Source organism: Papio anubis, chromosome 1, assembly GCF_008728515.1.
Source record: "Papio anubis isolate 15944 chromosome 1, Panubis1.0, whole genome shotgun sequence".
NCBI classification, from domain to species: domain Eukaryota; kingdom Metazoa; phylum Chordata; class Mammalia; order Primates; family Cercopithecidae; genus Papio; species Papio anubis.
The window spans coordinates 51,509,718-51,530,742 of record NC_044976.1 but is presented as its reverse complement, the minus strand read 5'-3'; the positions used below and the strand labels follow the sequence as shown (position 1 = coordinate 51,530,742).

General features: G+C 39.7%; 1 protein-coding gene across 3 annotated transcripts in view; it reads right to left on the bottom strand.

Moving 5' to 3' along the window:
• The window catches only part of SCP2 (sterol carrier protein 2), a 124,927-nt gene that overhangs the window by 7,516 nt on the left and 96,386 nt on the right, over nt 1-21,025 (bottom strand). For 2 of the 3 annotated variants that reach the window (XR_002523576.2, XM_003891901.4), the window contains exons 13-14: nt 15,638-15,740; nt 5,037-5,166 (exon numbers count right to left, since the gene is read on the bottom strand). Coding sequence is in view for 2 of the 3 variants with exons in the window: in XM_003891901.4 (XP_003891950.2) it covers nt 5,037-5,166; nt 15,638-15,740 (233 nt within the window). In the remaining variant the exon portion in view is untranslated. The remainder of the gene's footprint in view (nt 1-5,036; nt 5,167-15,637; nt 15,741-21,025) is intronic. The other variant, XM_021941651.2, reaches the window with a different exon arrangement.

Here is a 21,025-nt window from a genome sequence, read left to right as displayed (position 1 = left end):
AGAATAAACTGTTAAACCATAGTATGCCTCTGTTATTAAATAACTGAAACAAGATAGAAAAAAAGTTATTATATGTCTTACAACTCAGGGATTGCCCCTAAAAAGACTGAGATTCAATGGTTATCCTAACTTAGCTGCTAACAAAATTTTATCTTAATACTGGAAAAAAGGTCTAAATCCTTAAAAAATAAACAAATTTACAGCCTAGAAAATCCAGTTCTCTTGCAGATATATAACATCAAAGAGCACGAGGTAAAAAACAAACTGAGATCGTTGGACCTGGTCCTAACAGTCCAAGAAAGGACTCTTGGTCATTGAAAGGGGGCTTCAGGAAGTAAAATCTGCTACTGCTACTGCTGTAATATCAGCATTTATTGAGCTCTCACTATGCTGAACACTTCAACATACCTGGTCTCATCTGATCTTTGTAACAATCCTATAAGGGTCAGAGGGACCAAATAACTTGCCCAAGACCACATAGCTAGTAAGTAGCTGAGCTACATCTGAATGCAGATTCCTGTTGCCAAAGCTCATACTTCCAATTCCTATGCTCTATTGCTTCCTTTTGTTGTAGGAAGTATGTAAACATTCAACAGCTCAGTTTTAACTGTGCCTTCACTGATTTATCAGCATTTGATGAATCCCAGATGGTTTCCAAGTTTTCAAAGTCCTTTTGAGAGCCTTAGACAAACCTATATGTCTAAGCACAATTAATGTTTAACATGTGGTTGGGGAGGAAACAATGATTTACTGAGCACTTACTAGGTGCTCTATCTTCCTTATCTCATTTAATCCCCACAACAGTTCTACGGATACAAACCATTCTCATCATATTCTAGATAAGACCACTAGACTCAGGGAAGGTATATACCCTCTAAGTGACAGAGCCTAGATCTGAACCCAGTTTTGGGTGTTTCTTAAAGGCTATGCTCTTTCTAGTGTACCTTGGGGTTAGGGGACTCTGAAGCTTTCTGTATCATGCTGCCCATAAAGGGAGAAAGTTGAGAACTCAAGGTGCTGAAGGGGCAGAATAAAAGAATGTAGGAATAATATCTTATGTTAGATTAATCAAAGTTGGCTTCCTGGATATATGCTATACGAGTTGTTTCAAAGGAGATGAGGCAAAGGCAGAACTCGTGGAGGAGATACTAAAAGGTACCCAGGCAGCAAAAACAGATGATGGAAAATGCACAAAATCTAAAAATCCATAATATATTCATCTCAATAATCATTACCAAGCTCTTACAAAATATATTTAAGTAAATCTTACTTTGTTAACAATAAACAAACCCCCTAACATTATGTATATGCCAGATGAACTAGCAATTCTCCTTAAGATGCCGGTTCAAACTAGGACAGGTTATTAATGCTTTAATGTAGCTAATCTCTAACAAATAGCCATTTGTTGGTTGATGTAAAAGGAGCTGGCAATTTCCAGTGATGGCTTTTCTTGGTAAGTCTGTATTTCAGCACCACTCTTGGCTGCCAACAAGTGTCAGTTTCAGCAGAAATTATCCTGCCCCAGGGTAAGATCCCTTGGGGTCTGGGGTACAGCACCTAATGTGGGAAGAACATGGCAAGAACCTATCTGGAGGGAACACAGCTTTTCCAAAATCATTCAACAGCTTTCAATCAGCATATGATCTTTGATAACAAACCAATCCTATCAATCAACAACAACAAAATAGGAGGAGAAGGAGAAATTTTTTTAAAACAACCTTAGTATCAGTATGGGCATATCTAAATACAAAAGTAACATTAACCTTCAGTCATTAAAAAAAAAAAGATCACGAATATAATTCCTGAAGTTCTTTCTATTTCTAAAACCTGGAATCCAGACAAAGCCTTTAGCTTTTCTTTGTACACCACCTTAGAGTGGCGGCTCATAGAATGCAGTTATGATCATTTTTTTGCCCATTCATTTTGGAAGGAAAAAAAAGGGACTCTGTATAATTCAGGAACCTTCCACAACAAAGTCATGCTGCCCACACTAGACAGATGCCCTAACTACTGCTCAATTTTTCTTTCATTCATCTCTCATCAATCCCTTATTCAACCATGCACATTAACAGTACTCTTCACTTTTTCTCCACACTCCAAGCTCTATACTCTATTCCAGGAGCTTGCCGACCTCCTCTCCTCTCAAAATGCCCCTGAATATTTACCTGCCCTTTCAGAGAAAGAAGTTTCCATCCATCCCTTTTCACTAGAGGTAACCTTGCTTCCACCTGTGCTCCTGATGTCGTCCTTTCCAAAAGGACCTCCCTCAAAAATGTGTCAGTAATAAAATTTCACCATTTTTGACAGACATGCTTCTTCCATACAATTCCCAGGTCCCATTACCTTCACCTCTAGTATCTCTGGCATCTACTCTCACAACATTCACTTTTCCCACTGCCTGCACAAAGGCCGGCCATCCTCTCCGCTCACTTAGACAGTGGCAACGTCTATCCTCCTGATGGCTCTCTCTGCTTCTGATCTCACCCCTTTCAATTCATCAGGTCTAATGTACCAGTTTCATCCTCTAAAACACAGCTCTGACTTCACTTTTCTATTTAGGAAGCTCTAATGCATATTAAAAAGCTTTGGTATACTGGTTATATACCAAATGACTTTCAAAGTTCCTATCATGGCATTTTTTTTTTTTTTTCTCAAGACAGAGTCTTGCTCTGTTGCCCAGGCTGGAGTGCAGTGGTGCCATCTCGGCTCACTGCAACTTCCGCCTCCTGGGTTCAAGCAATTCTCCTGCCTCAGCCTCCCAAGTAGCTGGGATTACTGGCATGCACCACTACGCCCAGCTAATTTTTTGTATTTTTAGTACAGATGGGGTTTCACCATGTTGGCCAGGCTGGTCTCGAACTCCTGACCTTGTGATCCGCCCGCCTTGGCCTCCCAAAGTGCTGGGATTACAGGTGTGAGCCACCTTGCCCAGCCCCTATCACGGCATTTTAAGCCCTCCAAAAAGCTGGTCTCAATCCATAGTGTTTCTAAATTACCCTAGGCTCTCTCCAACAAGAGAAGCATAACAGTACAGTACAGCTACCACTTACTGAATGCTTACTCGGAACCATTCATTCATTCTGTTGTCCATTTTTAAATTATTCATTTTTGAAGGCCTACCATGTGTCAGGTACATTCTAAGCACTGGGAATGCAGCAGTATACCTCAGACAAAAAGCTCTGTCTTCAAGGAACTTACAATTCAAGTGAGAGAGATGGATAAAAAGAAAGTAAGTAAAATATTACATGGTATATCAGATAGTAATAAGTGCTATGGAGAAAAATAAGGCAGAAAAGGGCAATAGGGAATGGTAATGGGGGTGATATATATATATATATATATTTTTAGATGTAGTCTTGCTCTGTCGCCCAGGCTGGAGTGCAGTGGCGTGATCTTGGCTCACTGCAAGCTCCGCCTCCCAGGTTCACGCCGTTCTCCTGCCTCAGCCTCCTGAGTAGCTGGAACTACAGGCACTCGCCACTACACCCAGCTAATTTTTTTGTATTTTTAGTAGAGATGGGGTTTCACTGTGGGGGTAAGATTTTAAAAAGGGTGGTTAGGGAGGGGCTCACTGAGAAGGTGAAATTTGAGCAAAGATCCAAAGGAAAGGAGGGAATAGGCCACAAGGATACCTGGGAGAAGATAATTCCGGACAGGGAACAGAGAGTAGAAAAGTCCCCAACCAAGAGAATCCCACATTCATGCAACAGCAAAAAAGTCAATGTTACTGGAGCTAAGTGAGCAAGGACATACATAGTAAGACAATGAAAACTGGGGCCAGATCATACAGTGCAATTTTAAGAACTTTGCTTTTACCTGCAGTGAGACAAAGCTACTGGATGCTTTTGAGCAGAGGAAGGTAACAATTCGGCAAGTTTTTAAATGATCACTCTGGCAGGTGTGCAGAGTAGTGGGCAAGAATAGAAGTGGGGAGACCAGATAAAACAATGAGGCTGGCTTAGATCAGGGTGGTGGTGGCTATAGAGGAGGACAAGATGTGCTGATGGGTTAAACTGTGGAGTGTAAAAGAAAAAAAGTGGCCAGAGATGACTTCAAGGTTTTTAGACCAAGGAACCAGTAGGACACAGGAGCAATTTACCAAGAATGGGATAATAGCAAGAGGAGTACACACTTACAGGGGAGAAGAAGAAAGATCAGGAGTTCAGTTTCACATGTTAGCTCTGCGATACCTATTAGGTGTCCAAGTAAACTTGTCAGTTAAGCAGTTGGATATACACCTTGTAGTTCAGTGGCTGGGTCCACGCTAAAGACAGTCATTAGTGTAGAAACTGTTTCAAAGCATGGGACTAGATAAGATCCCCAAGGAATTAAGGCAAATAGAACTGAGCCTTGGAACACTCCAATGCTTAGAAATTTGGAGACAAAAAGAAACCATCAAGAGAGGCCAAGGAGGAACAGCCAGTAGGCAAGGAAAACGTGTTAAGTGTAATATCATGAGGGCTGGGAATTAACCACTGAATTTAGCAATGTGGTAGTCACTGGTGACCTTGACAGGAACAGTCCGGGGATAGTGATGAGGACAAAAGCTGACTAGAGTGAGTTCAAGAAAGATTTGGATGAGGATAACTGGCAATAGTGACTATAGACAGGTCTTCCAAGGCCACTAGCCATGCATTGGACCGTGTGCTTTACAGGTTAATTAAGAGAGAATCCTCTTAATCTTCATACCAATCCTATGAAAAGGGGCCATTTATTAAGCCCATTTACAGAAGAGAAAACCGAGTCTCAGAAAAGTTAAATAACTTGTTCAAGGTCAGAATATGTGAATGGCATGGACGGGACTCCAACCCAAGTTTGCCTAATTCCAAAGCCTAAGATTGGCAACTCTGTGATGGAGCCTGCAAATCCTTGGGAGGAGGTGGCTTTGACCTCTTCCTGTTCCCTGGAATTCACTGGTTCTTTAACATTAAAAGCCAGTCCTTTAGGGGAACAGTAGAGCAGACCCCCATTTTCCCAGCTGACAGCCTTTGTAAACTTGTCAGTGCTCCTAGAAATGAAGTCATTCCCAAACTAACCTGAGTTAGGAAGTACTGATCCTTTGCCATTCTTCACATCCACCACCCAGGTGGCCTCTTTACCCCCAGGGCCATCTTTCACCTTGAAGGCAAAAATACCACCAATTTTCTTCACAAACTGTTCCCCTTCCTGGAAAGAAAAATAACACTGGGGTTACATTAAGTCCATTTCTCTGGCTTTCTCCTCAAGCAAATTCATGTTTAAATAGATACATGATATGAGTATCTGGGCCAGGGAGCAGTCCCCAAGGTCCTTTATGATCTTTTACCCAGAAAAGTCTGAAAGGCAAGCAGGCAACAACTCCCACATCTGCCAAGTCTTTTATTAAAAATAAATGTGGAATATATGTAAGGCTAGCTATAAAACCAGTCATGGTGATCATTCCTGTAATCCCAGCACTATGGGAGGCAGAGGTAGGGGGATCACTTGAGCCCAAGAATTGAAGGCCAGCCTGGGCAGCATAGTGAGATCTGGTCTCCACTAAAAATAAAAAAATTAACTAAGCATAGTGGTGCATGCCTGTGGTCCCACTTACTCAGGAGGCTGAAATGGGAGTATCACTTGAGCCCAGGAGTTTGAGGTTATGGTGAGCTATGATCATGTCACTGCACTCCAGCCTGGGCAACAAAGCAAAACCTTGTCTCAAAAAAACCCAAAAAGGCCTTTTTAGATACAACTGGTATCTAAAAGGGAAGGAGGGACAGGGCAGCATTTTCTGCCAAAATAGCCCTCATATGTTCCAATAATTTGGGAAAGATTCACTCTGGCATTTCTAAATGTAAAGATCCCCACCTTCCCTTCTCTGTGTGTGTGTGTGTGTATACACATACATATAAATGACATATATATAAGCATATAAATGGTATCTATATAAACACATATAAATTTTATATATATATTGTTTTCTTTTCTTTTTTTTTTGAGACAAGGTCTCACTCTGTCACCCAGGCTGGAGGGCAGTGGCACAATCAGGGCTCACTGCAGGGTAAATCTCCAGCGCTCAGGCAATCCTTATACTTCAGCCTCCCCCAAGTAGTTGGGACTACAAGCATGTGCCACTACAACTGGTTAATTGAATGTGTGTGTGTGTTTATGTGTGTGTGTAGAGACAGGATCTGGATCTGTGTGTGTGTGTGTGTATGTGTATAGAGACAGAATCTCCGTATGCTGCCCAGGCTGGTCTCAAACTCCTGGGCTCAAACAATCTTCCTGCCTCAGCCTCTCAAAGTGCTGGGATACAGGGGTTAGCTACCACAGCTAGCCTTACATATATTTTTGGTTCCTCGCAATCAGGACTTAAAGACAAGTGGTTCTGAAATCAAGGCCTTTTTTGTTCTTGTTGTTCAACTCATTTTCTCTATCAGTATAAAGAATTATATGAGTAATATACCATCCACCACTTGCTTTTAGATATTGGGGAAAGAAGCTGCCTAAATACAGAAAAAAAAACCTTAGACCTATATCTCTGCAAGGGGGTTTCCCTTCTCCCTCACTTCCTCTTTTTTTTCCTTTCATTCCCAGTCTTTCCTTCCTGAAGCATTTATTGAGCCAAATATTGTTACAGGCACCAAGTATATAGAAATAGGAGTCAGAAAAGTAAGTAATAACAATACGCTATAATCACTACGACAATCCACTGGGATCAAGGGAAACACGGGACTGCAGGAGCACAGAGGAGCAGCTAAGCCAGCTGGCAGGGTGAATAATGAAAGAATGACAACAACCTCACATATCTTGTTTAAAAAAAACAAGAGCAACATAATAATTTTATTGAAAAAAAATTTTTAGAGAAGGAACATTTATTTCACTGTGGAAAAATTAGAAAATATCAACAAACAAGAAGAAAATACAAATCATTTGTAATTTATTATATTATTATTTTTTAGACAGTCTTGCCCTGTCACCCAGGCTGGAGTGCAGTAGCGCGATCTTGCCTCACTGCAACCTCTGCCTCCTGGGTTCGAGCGATTCTCTTGCCTCAGCCTCCCGTGTAGCTGGGACTACACCACGCGCCACTATGCCCAGCTAATTTCTCGTATTTTTAGTAGAGACAGGGTTTCACTACATTGGCCAGATGGTCTCGAACTCCTGACCTCAAGTGATCCACCTGCCTCAGCCTCCCAAAGTGCTAGGATTACAGGCGTGAGCTACAGCACCCGGCCAAAATCATTCATAATTTTATCACTCAAAGAAAATCATTTTTGATACATATATATGCAGAGAAAAAAATGAGTTTTGTACCAAAAACAAGAATCTTTCTGTAAACAGAATAAGTAGATTACAAAATATGATCTCATTTAAGATATATATCTTTTAAATGGAATCTGTTTATATTAAACAGAGAAGATTATATATATATGTATCTTACATGGGATCTAATTATATCAAACAGAAAAGATTATATATATATGTCTCTTAAATGGGATCTGTTTAATTATATTAAACAGAAAAAGTAGATTACCACTTAAGATATATATATAAGATTTATATATGATATATATGCTATATATATATTATATACATATATATTCAGGAAGGTCTAATAACTTGGCTAGGTTTGTAGAAGTACAAGGAAGAGCAAGAATTCAAACCTATTTTGATACCTAGATTTGGTGTTCTTAATTAGCAAAGTTTAATTCTAGGTATTTACCCTTAAATAAATGAGGCTCTGTAAAAATATTTAGATATGAGAATGTTATTCATAGCACTGTGATAAAAGCCAGAAGTTAGCATGAGCCTGAATAACAATTAACAGGGCACTGATTAAATAAAATATAGTATACGTATGTCATATATAAACCTTTATATATATATATATCTTAAATGGGATCATATTGTTTTATAATCTACTTTTTTGTTTAATATAATTATCCTAATTACTGTGTCACTAATATTCTACATAACTTTAAATGGTCACATATAGTCTTTAATTGTAAAAGTATATCATATTTTATTTAACCAATACCCTGTTGATTGTTATCAACAAGTTAGCCAAGTTATTAAACCTTTCTGAATCTCAGTTTGCTTTTTTTTGAGATGGAGTCTCGCTGTGTTGCCCAGGCTGGAGTGCAGTGGTGTGATATTGGCTCACTGCAAGCTCCGCCTCCTGGGTTCACGCCATTCTCCTGCCTCAGCCTCCCGAGTAGCTGGGACTACAGGCACCTGCCACCATGCCCAGCTAATTTTTTGTATTTTTGTATGAATCTCAGTTTTCTTATCTGTTAAATGGGAATAAAACAGTAACTACCCTTACAGACATGTATGAGAATTATGTAAATACCCACAACACACAGCATACTCAATGAATGTTAGCATTTTGTTGATGATGTTTTATTATATGATCTAGCTGCTATTTCTGTGCTAATATTGTAGCTTTATAATACACTTTACTCTTTGACACAGCAAATCTCAATTATAATTCCTCTCTTCCGAATATTCTTGGTTATTTTGGATTTTTTTTTGGACACATTTTCCTTTATATGTACTTTACAATCACTTAGTTCTTCTCACAAAATGTTGTTGGAGTTGGATGGGGTTACATAAAATATACAGATCTGTTTAGGGGAGAGGTAGTATCTTTACAATATTAAGTCTTCCCATCCATGAATATAGTAAACCTTCACCTTTTCTTTAATGTCCTTTGGGAAAATGTTGTCTTTTTTTTTTTCCCAACATAGACTTCTGTACATTTCTTGGTAAGTTTATTCTTAGGTATTTTATATTGTTTTTGTTAATAACACATCTTTGCATTACATTTTATGGCTAGGTTATTGCAAATATATAGAAAATACACTAATCTTCTAATGTTTATTTTGGAACTGGCTACCTGTTGAGTTCTCTTTAATTTCTAATAGCTTTTATTTCCTATCTTCTTTATTTCGGCCTTACATATCTGCAATAATTTACACACAAAATTCTTCCTTTTGGTATCATAATATTAATTTTTTTTTTTTTTTTGAGACAGAGTCTCACTCTGTCGCCCAGGCTGGAGTGCAGTGGCACAATCTCGGCTCACTGCAAGCTCCGCCTCCCGGGTTCACACCATTCTCCTGCCTCAGCCTCCCAAGTAGCTGGGACTACAGGCACACGCCGCCACACTCGGCTAATTTTTTGTATTTTTAATAGAGACGGGTTTTCACTGTGTTAGCCAGGATGGTCTTGATCTCCTGACCTCGTGATCCACCCGCCTCAGCCTCCCAAAGTGCTGAGATTACAGGTGTGAGCCACCGTGCCCAGCCTCATAATATTAATTATTTTAAGAAAGACTTAAGTGTTTACAATGTTCAGGCACTGTGATAAGTACCTGAAATACTCAAATAATTACTGCCCCTGAGGAACTTACATAAACTGACATTAGATACTAACCTCTGTTTCTAAGTATGCAGAGAGCCTGGCCTAAATTTACTATTTCTTTTTGTTGTGTTTTTGTTTTATAACAGCATTGAGACATAATTTATATCCTATAAAATTCATGCTTTTAAAGTATTCAATTCAGTGGTTGTTTTAGTATATTTAAGGTTGTACAACCAAAACCACTATCTAATTTTAGAGCATTCTTATTAACCCCCAAAAAAACTCACACCCGTTAGCAGTCATGTCCTGTCTCCTCTACCCCTCAGCCCCTGGCAACCACTAATCTACTTCCTGTCTCTACAGATTTGCTTATTATGCACATTTCATATAAATGAAATCACACAATATATTTGTGACTGCTTCTTTCACTTAGCATGATGTTTCCAAGGTTTATCCACATTGATGCATACATGGATCAGTCTGTCAATCCTTTTTTTTTGAAATGGAGTCAGTCTGTCACACAGGCTGGAGTGCAGTGGCATGTTTTGACTCACTGCAACCTCCTCCTCCTTGGTTCAAGTGATTCTCCCGCCTCAGCCTCCCAAGTAGCTGGGACTACAGGCATGCACCACCACGTGCCAAAAAAAGTACTAAAAGTTTTTGTGTTTTTAGTAGAGATGGGGTTTTACCATGTTGGCCTGGCTGGTCTCGAACTCCTGACCTCGAGTGATCCACCTACCTCGGCCTCCCAAAGTGCTGGGATTACAGGCATAAGCCACTGTGCCCGGCCTCCTTCAATCCTTTCTACGGCTAAATAATATTCCATTGTATGAGTGTAACATACTTTGTTTATGTATTCAGCAGTTGATGGTTGCTTCCATTTTTTCCTATTATGAATAATACTGCTACAGACATTTGTGTGCAAGTTTTTGTGTGAACACAGGCTCCTAATTTCTTTTGGTTACATATCTAGAAGTCGAATTGCTAGGTCATAAGGTCATGTTTAATTTTTTAAGGCACTCCCAAAGTGGCTACATCATGTCACAATCCTACCAGCAATTAATGAGGGTTTCCAATTTCTCCACATCCTCATAAACAATTGTTATTGGCTTTTTTTATTTTAGTCATCCTACTGGGTATGTCAACCTTTTTTTTTTTGAGATGAGTTTTGCTCAGGTTGGAGTGCTGTGGTGCAATCTCGGCTCACTGCAACATCTACCTCCTGGGTTCAAGCGATTCTCCTGCCTCAGCCTCACAAGTAGCTGGGATTACAGGCACACGCTACCACACGCAGCTAATTTTTTTGTATTTTTGGTAGAGATGGGGTTTCATCATGTTGGCCAGGCTGGTCTTGAACTCCTGGCCTCAAGTGATCCACCCACCTCAGCCTCCCAAAGTGCTGGGAATACAGGCATGAGCCACTGTGCCCAGTATGTCAACCTTTTTCTTATATACAGGTAGATCCCCTGAGAGCCACCTGGAATCTTGGACATGGGTCTTAGGACAAAACACTTGTTTTGCCCTAAAATATTTAGTCAGGGACTACTTATCTCAATAGTCATGGAGGCATCTCTTACATATGAGTATCCTGAAATTAACTACCAGTATTTTCTAGTTAAACCAAGAAACGAAAATGACTGTCAGGTTTTTCTTTTAAGTGAAAAAGAAATGCTCTTATGTTGGCTTCCCTTAAAAGAGCTCACTTAAATTATTTTAAGTTAACTGTAGAAAAAACTACTAACAACAATACTAATTATTTTGAGGGGCCTTCAAGTTTTTAATACTTTTGCATATATAATTTCTTTAATCTTCACAAAACCATACAAATAGTTGTGCAGACATTAATATTAGCTCATTAAGCAGAAAAAGCAATTGAGGCTCATAAAGATTAAGAATGCTTCTCCTCTATACTGCTGCCAAGTAGTCCATCTAACACTAACATATCCATCTGGCACTCTCAGGCTTGAACTTCTTGGTGACTCCTCACAGTCAACAGGATGAAGTCTGTCTTTACATATTATCCTAGAGTCTTCATGATCTGAAGGATATTTGTCCGAACTCCAGCCACTTTCTCTTCCTCTTCATCTTTGAATTCCATGAACATGTTGAATTCCATGAACTTATGTGCCATGTGCTTGTATGCCTCCATGCCCTTACTCCTACCCCATCCCAGGACACTCACTTCTTCCTAGCCTCCACTCCCACCCCTGACCTCCTCATTCAAGTCTCAGCTCACATGCTAACTCTTTTGGGAAGGAGTCTCTATCTCCACCAGATACTTCGATGGCCCTCTGCACATAAACCCATGTTACTTTTTTCTGGAAATATTTTTCCATGTCTCTCGTCCCACTAAACTCTGTGTTCCCTGAGAGGCAGGGACATATGGCTAGTGGGTAGTACAACCAGAACTCAATCCCAGGTTGCTTTAATCCCAAATTCAATGCTACTTTCATTTGACCATACCACACTGAAACGGTAGGTCACACCAATATTTCTAAACTTTAGCCGATGACAGCAGAGCTGTATCTGCCACCATAAAATGAAGAAAGTTCAAAGTGTTCACATTCCTTAAAATCTTTTCTCTCAAGGTTCTGTGGAAATAATCTATAAGAGGGGGTTAATAACATTAGTGTGCTAGGCCACCTGAGAGGAAGGCTTCCTTTAGGGCCAGAGGCCCATGAATGACTATTTCCAGGTGCATCCATGCCATCTGCTTGCACAGTGCCTCAGGAATACAGCTATGTGCAGACACCAACAAGTTACAGCAGGAAAACACCAGCAAACATTTAGAAATTCTACCTGCATACTTGAAGAGAAATTCCTATAACCTTACTGCTTATCCTCCCACCTCCTTAAAATAGATAAGAGAATAATTTGCACTTGCTGTTACTTTTCAGAAACAACTGATCCTCTTATAAAATCACATCCCTTGGACAATAAAACATTTTCAATTGAAGTAGGGGAGTGAGAGAGGGCAAGGAAACTGATGAGGAGAGAGAGTTAAAAGGGAAAATAAAATACAGTTGTGAAATTGGAGATCATTAATACTAAGAAAGTTCTGAGTGCCTCCTTGCTTGAAGAAAAGTACTTTTTTCTGAGTAGGCAAAAGGTTAAGGAGTAGGTCCTGTCACAGACTTAATAGGGACAAAAAAATTAAGACAAAATTCAAAGAAGGGCAATGGAGAATTGCTAATAAAGACAGAAGTGGAAATAAAATCTTTGGCCAGGCTGCCTTTGCTAATGCAGAAAATGCATGAATTGACAAAAGATTCCAAGACTTTAACTTTCTAGTGCTGCAAACACTTAGGAAACTGACAATCGTGGGAAGGAGAAAGAAACAAGGAATCAAGGTTGGTAGGGAGGTTATAGAGAAAAGAATAAAAATGGAGCAAGAGGCATACATTTGCAAGGCTAAGAGAATACTGTAAAATAAAAACCACTCTACTTTGTTAATCCCAGTAATGAAGTATTCAATGATTGATATACTGCCATACCTCACACTTCATAGTAGATAGTCTCTACATTAATTTATTTGATTTTTTTTTCAGATGGAATAGGGTTGAAATAAATGAAGCAACTTGTCAGACACAACTATCCTATGTGTTCTTCTGCAGGAATATATTGGCAGCATTTTTAAAAACCAAAACTTTTAAGCTGAGACTTTATAGAGTGCAATTTCATTTTATAGGAACACTTATAATGAAAGAAGTTCAAGAAACAATGAGATATTTTTTCCTACTAGGTTGGCAAAGACTTTTTATTTTTATTTTATTTTATTTTACTTTTTTTGAGGTGGAGTCTCGCTGTGTCACCCAGGCTGGAGTGCAGTGGCATGACCTCAGCTCACTGCAACCCCCGCCTTCTGGGTTCAAGCGATTCTCCTGCCTCAGCAATAAAAATAAATAAATTTTTTAAAATGAAAAAATAGTCACTCTCATGAATTGGTAATGTTTGTAAATTAGTACCCTCTTGCTGGTGTAGTTTGGCAATATGTATCAATATACAAAATGCACATAGCCAACCACTCAACAATTTTCCTCCTTTATTTATATTAAATTGATCATAGCTTAAATACTTAAATATGAGTGCAAAAGGAAATTTATTACAGCACCGTTTTACTTGAAAATGTTAAATACAACCTGATATTCATCATAGGAAGCTATTTAAATTATGACAAATACATATGAATACATACTATGTATTAAAAATCAGGGTAAATGGCCAGGCACGGTGGCTCATGCCTGTAATCCTAGCACTTTGGGAGGCCAAGGCAGGCAGATCACAAGGTCAGGAGATAGAGACCTCCTGGCTAACATGGTGAAACCCTGTCTCTACTAAAAATAAAAAATTAGCTGGGTGTGGTGGCACGTGCCTGTAATCCCAGCTACTCGGGAGGCTGAGGCACGAGAATCGCTTGAACCAGGGAGGTGGTGGTTGCAGTGAGCCAAGATCGTGCCACTGAGCTCCAGCCTGGGTGACAGAGCGAGACTTTGTTTCAAAAAAAAAAAAAAAAAAAAAAAGAGGGTAAAGATTTAGATTATGGCCATGGAACATACTGTCCAAAGAAAAACACAGGTTATAAAACAGGTAGCCCCATGTGGATGCATCCCAAGATGGTTGCAGGACAGGTCTGCAGCTTCTAGGCCAATGGCTGGCCCTGCTCTCCCTCAGGATGGTTGTAGATTATAATGAAAGTCCTGGGAATGTTGGGTTCTTTCACAAGACACATCAGTTATATCACCTGTATTCCCATCCACAGTGCAATCATCTCAGATATTAAGTAGTCCTTTGGCCTACAATAAGGGTTATGAGATAAGCACAATGTTTGCCTTTCATACCATGGCTCTAATGTGGTGAAATACAGTTTAAACATTCTATTTATTCCAGCCCACTTTGATCACCTTAATAGATGTGTAATTTGCATTGTGATTATGGCTGTAACCATGCCTTGTATGGTCTGAGATCTAAAATCAATAATGAAATACATCCAAGCAGAGGCTCATGACTGTAATCCCAACACTTTGGGAGACCAAGGTGAAAGGATCACTTGAGCCCAGGGGCTCAAGGCTGCAGTGAGCCGTGATCATGCCACTGCACTCCCATTCTGGGAGACAAAGTGAGACTCTGTCTCAAAAAAAAAAAAAGAAAGAGATCCCAAGATTCCTCTAAGTTTAAAACAATGAAATAAATATCAATTTTGCCTGGAGAGTTATTTTTAGATTGCCTTAGTATGACTATTACCTATCAAGAATTATTGTACATAAAAAATAGATCAGCATATATAGTATAATAAAAAACAACAGGTGTTGTGGTGGGCGTGGTGGCTCACCCCTGTAATCCCAGCACTTTGGGAGGCCAAGGCGGGTGGATCACTTGAGGTCAGGAGTTCAAGACCAGCCTGGTCAACATGGTGAAACCCTGTCTCTACTACAAATACAAAAATTAGACTGGCGTGGTGGTGGGCGCCTGTAATCCCAGCTACTCAGGAGGCAGAGGCACGAGAATTGCATGGACCCGGGAGGTGAAAGTTGCAGTGAGCCAAGATGGTACCACTGCACTCCAGCCTTGACGACAGAGCAAGACCCTGTCTCAAAACAAAACAAAACAACAAAACAACAGGTATTATATGACCCTAGCTTAAAACTGTAAGTTAATATACACAGAGAGAGATGTTTGAAAGAACGTTAACCACTGTTAACATTTCAGTAAACTCTGAGTGGCAGAATTTGGGGAGATTTTAAACTTTTGTTTAAAAGGTTAAAACAAAAGTATAGTATAAAATTTATATTATTCATAAACATACATTTCTGTATAGTATAAATTTTTTAAACTAGCATCATTTTTAAAACAAAAAATTTTTAACTACTTTAAGAAATCAAAACACAATTTCTTTTTACAAAGAATTTTGATCTATGTACAAAAAAGGCTCGTTTTAAATATTATTCTTTGGAATGATTTTAAGACCTTCTTAATTCAAAGGAAATTATACCAAAATAAATTAGAATCCCTTTACATTTGAACTTTGCCCATAACTGAATAACCCTCTGACAAAGAGGACCTAGAAAAGAGCGACAATTTTAACAGTATTTATCATAGTTTTTTAAGCTCAAATCTGGAGATTTATACATTTCTGAAATGCATTTCTTTTAGAATTACAAGGAAGCCTTAATAGACACTCAGAAATCTAACTACACTCAATAGTTGAAAACATGATATAAATTTTCAATTGTACCACCTCGTGGCAACACCTGTGTCTGCTTCCTCTAGCCTCAAGGTCCTTCCTGGCAATATTTTACATAAATCTTACCTCTTCAAGTTTCTTCTCAATCTCCTTAAAGACAAGATTTGCCTTAAATCCATCACTTGCAGAGTTGGTTGGAGCCGCTTCAATTTGATGAGTTCTAAACGAACTGGGGGAAAGAAACCGTTTCAATTCATGGAGTCACATAGGTACTAGGTTTTTCAACATTTATAAGATAGTAATTTTCAAAATTTTCAAAAACCACAAGAACAGAGATGTTGCAAATCTTATCCAAAGGAAATCTTTAGTAAGCATATAAAATAATTAAGCTTGGCCAGGCGAGATGGCTCATGCCTGTAGTCCCTGCACTTTGGAAGGCTGAGGCAAGCGGATCACCTGAAATCAGGGGTTCAAGACCAGCCTGACCACCATGGAGAAACCCCGTCTCTACTAAAAACACAAAAATTAGCTGGGCATGCATGCCTGTAATCCCAGCTACTCAGGAGGCTGACGTAGGAGAATCGCTTGAACCTAGGATGCGGAGGTTGCAGTGAACCGAGATCGCGCCATTGCACTCCATGCTGGGCAACAAGAGTGAAACTCCGTCACAAACAAACAATTAAGCTCTTCTTCCCATTTTTTCAACACATAATCAGCTCATTAGGAGCTAGAATTTTTTCTTGAAAATACAGTAAACCAAAGAAGCTACCTTCATGAATCTTACATGCTAGTGGAGGAGACAATTTAGAAACAAAAAAATAAATAACATAGTTATCTGGACACAGTGGCTCACACCTGTAATCCCAGCACTTTGGGAGGCCAGGACAGACAGATCGCTTGAGCTCAGGAGTTTGAGACCAGCCTGGGCAACATGGCGAAACCTCAACTCTACAAAAAATACAAAAATTAGCCTGGTATGGTGGTGCCTGCCTGTAGTTCAGCTACTCAGGAGGCTGAGGTGGAAGGATCGCTTGAACCTGGGTGATGGAACCAGACCATTTCTACATAAATAAGTAAGTTATTTATTAACTCTATTATGGTGGCATGTGCCTGTAGTGCCAGCTACTCAGAAGGCTAAAGCGGAAGGATCACCTGAGCCTGGGAGATAGAGGCTGCAGTGAGCTATGATCGCACTGCTGCACCCCAGTCTGGGTGAGAGAGTTAGACCCTGTCAAAAAAAACAAAAAAACAAAAAAAAACAGTGCTCCTTTCTCTTTCCCTTTTCCTTCTATCATTTCATACTTTTTTTTTCTCTGTCTCTCTCTCACAGGGACTCTGTCACCCAGGCTGGAGTGCAGTGGTCCAATCATAGCTTACTGTAACCTCAAACTCCTGGGCTCAGGCAATCTTGCCTCAGCCTCCCGAGTAAGCTGGGACTACAGGCGCATGCCACCATGCCCAGCTAATTTTTAAGATTTTTTGTACAAACAGGGGCCTTGTTATGTTGCCCAGGCTGGTCTCAAACTCCAGGGCTCAATCAATCCTCCCACGTAGGCCTCCCAAAGTGCTGAGATTACAGATGTAAGCCACCGTGCCTGGCCTCATTTCATAAATATTTAATGACTTCTTGCTACATGCCAAGCAAGACATTTCAAAACACTGGGGATATGACGGTGAACGGATCAGACCCAGTCTCTGCACTCACTGAGTTTATATTCTTCCAGTGGAGGAGAAAAAGAAGTGAACACAAAATAACTGCAAACTGTACCAAGTATTATGAAACGGAGGAGTAGGGTGACCATAGTTTACTATACATTTATATTTCTAAACAGCAAAAAAGAGAATAATTCAAAAGAGAATAATTCAAATGTTTCTAAAATAAAGAAAAGACAAATATTTAAGGTGATGGATATCCCAAGTATACTGATTTGATCTTCACAAATTACACGAATGTATTAAATTATTACTTGTACCCTGACACTATGTACATCAGTTATGCATCAATAAAAAATAATTTTAAATTAAAAAAAAAGGAACCTACTTTAGGAAGGACAGTCAAGGAATGACCTCTAAGACCTTATTAAAGGAAGAAAAGGAGCTAGCCATTCAAAGAGGAAACTGCAAAGATCCTGAGGGAGACAGGAGTATGTTAAAAGAAAGTTAAGTAAGACCAGAGTCTCTACAATACAGTAGGTGTGGGGAGAGTGACATGAAATGAAATTGGAGAACAAGGCAAGCCAAATGATGATGCAGGTAGGCCAAAGTAGGGAATTTGGAAATCCACAGAAATGGTAACAGGGAAGTGAAATTGTTTGATTTGTGATTATTCTTACAACAGTGTGCTGAATGAATGAGGATGGAGAGGAGCAAGAGGAGCGGGCACTAGTTAGGAGGCTGTTGGAATAATCCAGATAGGAGGTGATGGTGGCCTGGACTACAGAGGCAGTCTGCCAGTGGATAGAGAGTGGGGATAGATTCAAAATAGAAATAGAATCCACAAGCCTTGCTGTGGGGGTGAGGGAGATATAAAGAGGAAAGGGCAAGGATTACCCAGGCATTTGGCCTGAATAACTTGGTGATGGAAATGCCATTACTAGGACAAGGAGGAATGTAGTGGGAATAGAGGGGATCCAAGTTCTGTTTAAGGCACAGTAAGTATAATATCTTACAATACAAGAAAGCCATTGGATATGAGAGTCTGGAGCTCAGTGGAGAGGGCCAGCTAGAGATAAAATGGAGTAATCATCAGCACAGTGAAAGCATTTAAATCCCTGGGCAGGGACTGTAAGAGAATTATAGAGAAACAAGAGAGCCCTGGACAATGCCCTTTAGACCTCCAATACTCAGAAGCCAGGGACAGAAGGGAAAGAGCAGCCAGTGATGCGAGAAGAAAACCAGAAGAGAATGGTGTCACAGGAGCCAGGAGCAAGATTTCAAGAAGGAGGGGCAAACTGTCAAATGCTGCCCGAAGGTCAAGTACCCACTAGATGTGGCACATGGAGAGTACAGATGACCCTGACAAAAGCAGTCTTCAGTGGGTGGAAGTCAGATTATATAGTGAATTGAAGAGTGAACAGAAGAGGGAAATAGACACAGCGTGGCTCTTTTGAGACATTAGTTTTAGTGGAACAGTAAAATGAGGTGGTCTCTGGAGAGGAATGTGGTGGTATCGAGAGTTGTGGGTTTTTTTGTTTTTGTTTTTGTATTTTTTTTGGCGGGGAAGGATAAAGATGAAATCTTTATTTTGACTAATCTCTTAAAGAAATGTAGCATTTCTGGGCAGGCGTGGTAGCTCACGCCTGTAAAATTCCAGCACTTTGGGAGGCCAAGGTAGGTGGATCACCTGAGGTCAAGAGCTCGAGACCAGCCTGGCCAACATATTGAAACCCCGTCTCTACTAAAAATACAAAAATTAGCTGGGCATTGTGGTTTGCGCCTGTAATCCCAGCTACTCAGGAGTCTGAGGCATAAGCATTCGCTTGAACCCAGGAGACAACTGCACTCCAGCCTGGGCAACAGAGCAAGACTCTGTCTCAAAAAAAAAAAAAGAAAGAAAGAAAGAAATGTAGCATTTCCTCCTGGATGTGGGCATATGAGAGTCCTGTAACTTTTAAAACATATTTTATTTTCCAATTTTTTATTGTGTTAAAATACACATAAAATTTACCATACTAACCATATTTAAGTGTTCAGTTTAGTAGTATTAAATACAGTCATAATGTTGTGCAATCATCACCACCTTTCATCTCCATAACTCTTTTCATCTTGCAAAACTGAAACTCTACCCATTAAAGAGTAACTCCCCACTTTCCCCTGCTTCCAACCCCTGGCAACCACCGTTCTACTTTCTGTCTCTATAATTTTGACTACTCTAGGTACTATGATTCTAAGTGGAATAATATAGTATTTGTCTTTTTGTGACTGACATATCACTTGGCATAATGTTCTCAAGGATCATCCATCCTGTAGCAGATCAGGATTTTTAGAAAGGCTGGGTTTCATCTAAGATGAACAAATCAGAACAGGTATGCCTGATGATGGTGAGGAACCTGGAGCAAGGAGATGGAAGGAGAGAAATCTTGTAGCCTGTGACAGGACGAGGAGACTCAAGCAAAGAAAGAGGATCAGATGGGTGTAATTCTAGTGTAGTGGGTCTGTAGGTCTTGGATGGAAGTTGAGGCAGTTTGGGTTTAATGGTTTCTATTTCTCAACAAAGCATAAGGCAAAGTAATCAGCAGAGAGTGAGGGTGAAAGGGAGGGTGTGGAGAGTCTAAATTGAAAAGACAGCCTACTAGAGGAATCATAATATATGAACAAGGAATGGAACCTTAGCTCTAGCAAGCAGACTCTGTGCAGTCCTCAGAGCACGGAATGCCACCTCACACCTCTATGCCTTTGCCACTGCTGCACCCTGGCTCCAGAATACCTCCACCTTAGCAAACTCCATTTCTCCCTTCAAGACCCAGCCCATTCAGGAAACTCCTATTCTGTGAAACCCTACTAAATGTCAACAGCATAAGAGCAGATACCATACTTTTTCTTAAAAAAAAAAAAAAAATCTCTGTATTGCCAGTTCCCAGCAAATCATAGGCACTGGTGAATAGTAACTGAATGGAACTGAAGTTACACTGAATTCTCCCTTGCCTAACTCCTAATTCCTTCCTGTTCCATTCAGAGCAGAATTATCTATGGTACACTATTTTGTCTTGGTCAAAAGTCTGAATATGTAACCTAAAATCAGGTAGCCACAACTAGTTCTCCACAAGCCAATTTCATTTCACTGGTCCAATTTTTCAGTTACTTTTAATCATCATTGTGCCCTTTTCCAAACTTGCCACGTCGTGCATGTTCCCAAAGGTCACAGATGTGTCTTTTATCTTGCTTGTTTTGAAAAGTTCATGAAGTTAGTGATTAACCAGCTTTTCATCCAGATTAAGATAAAAGTTAGTATGTCAAGTTTTATCAATATTTTCTGAAAACACCTCATTCCTTAAAATTTATATATGTGCCCTGCCCTAAGAAAACTGAATGTATCAAATTAAACTCAGAGAGTATTCACATTCACAAAAGGATGTTCCTCATGGTTTCTTTACATAAAAAGTTCTTTTACTAAATTCCAATTGGTTTTATTTTTTTTAATTTGGTTTATATATGTTTCCTGGAATAAATCTAGTATATAAACATTGAAAGGAAACCTGAAGACAAAAACCAGCAAATATCTTACTTAGTATATGAATTCCCTCCATGATTCTTTAAAATTTTCATTCTAAGGCCTAAAACAGGCTCTGCTACAACAATGTCAAAGACTGAGAGCACAGAGTAGCCAGGAGAACAGAAGCACTGCACTCAGCTAGAACCTTGATTCCTACCACTCAAGGCTCTCTCTCCTTAGATAAGTTATTTTAACTCTGATCATCAGTCTCATCTATAAACAGGAATACCTAATGTGTGGGACTTTTATGAGGATTAAAGAAAGAAGTACATGTGAAACACCTAGTGTGGTCCTGGCACACA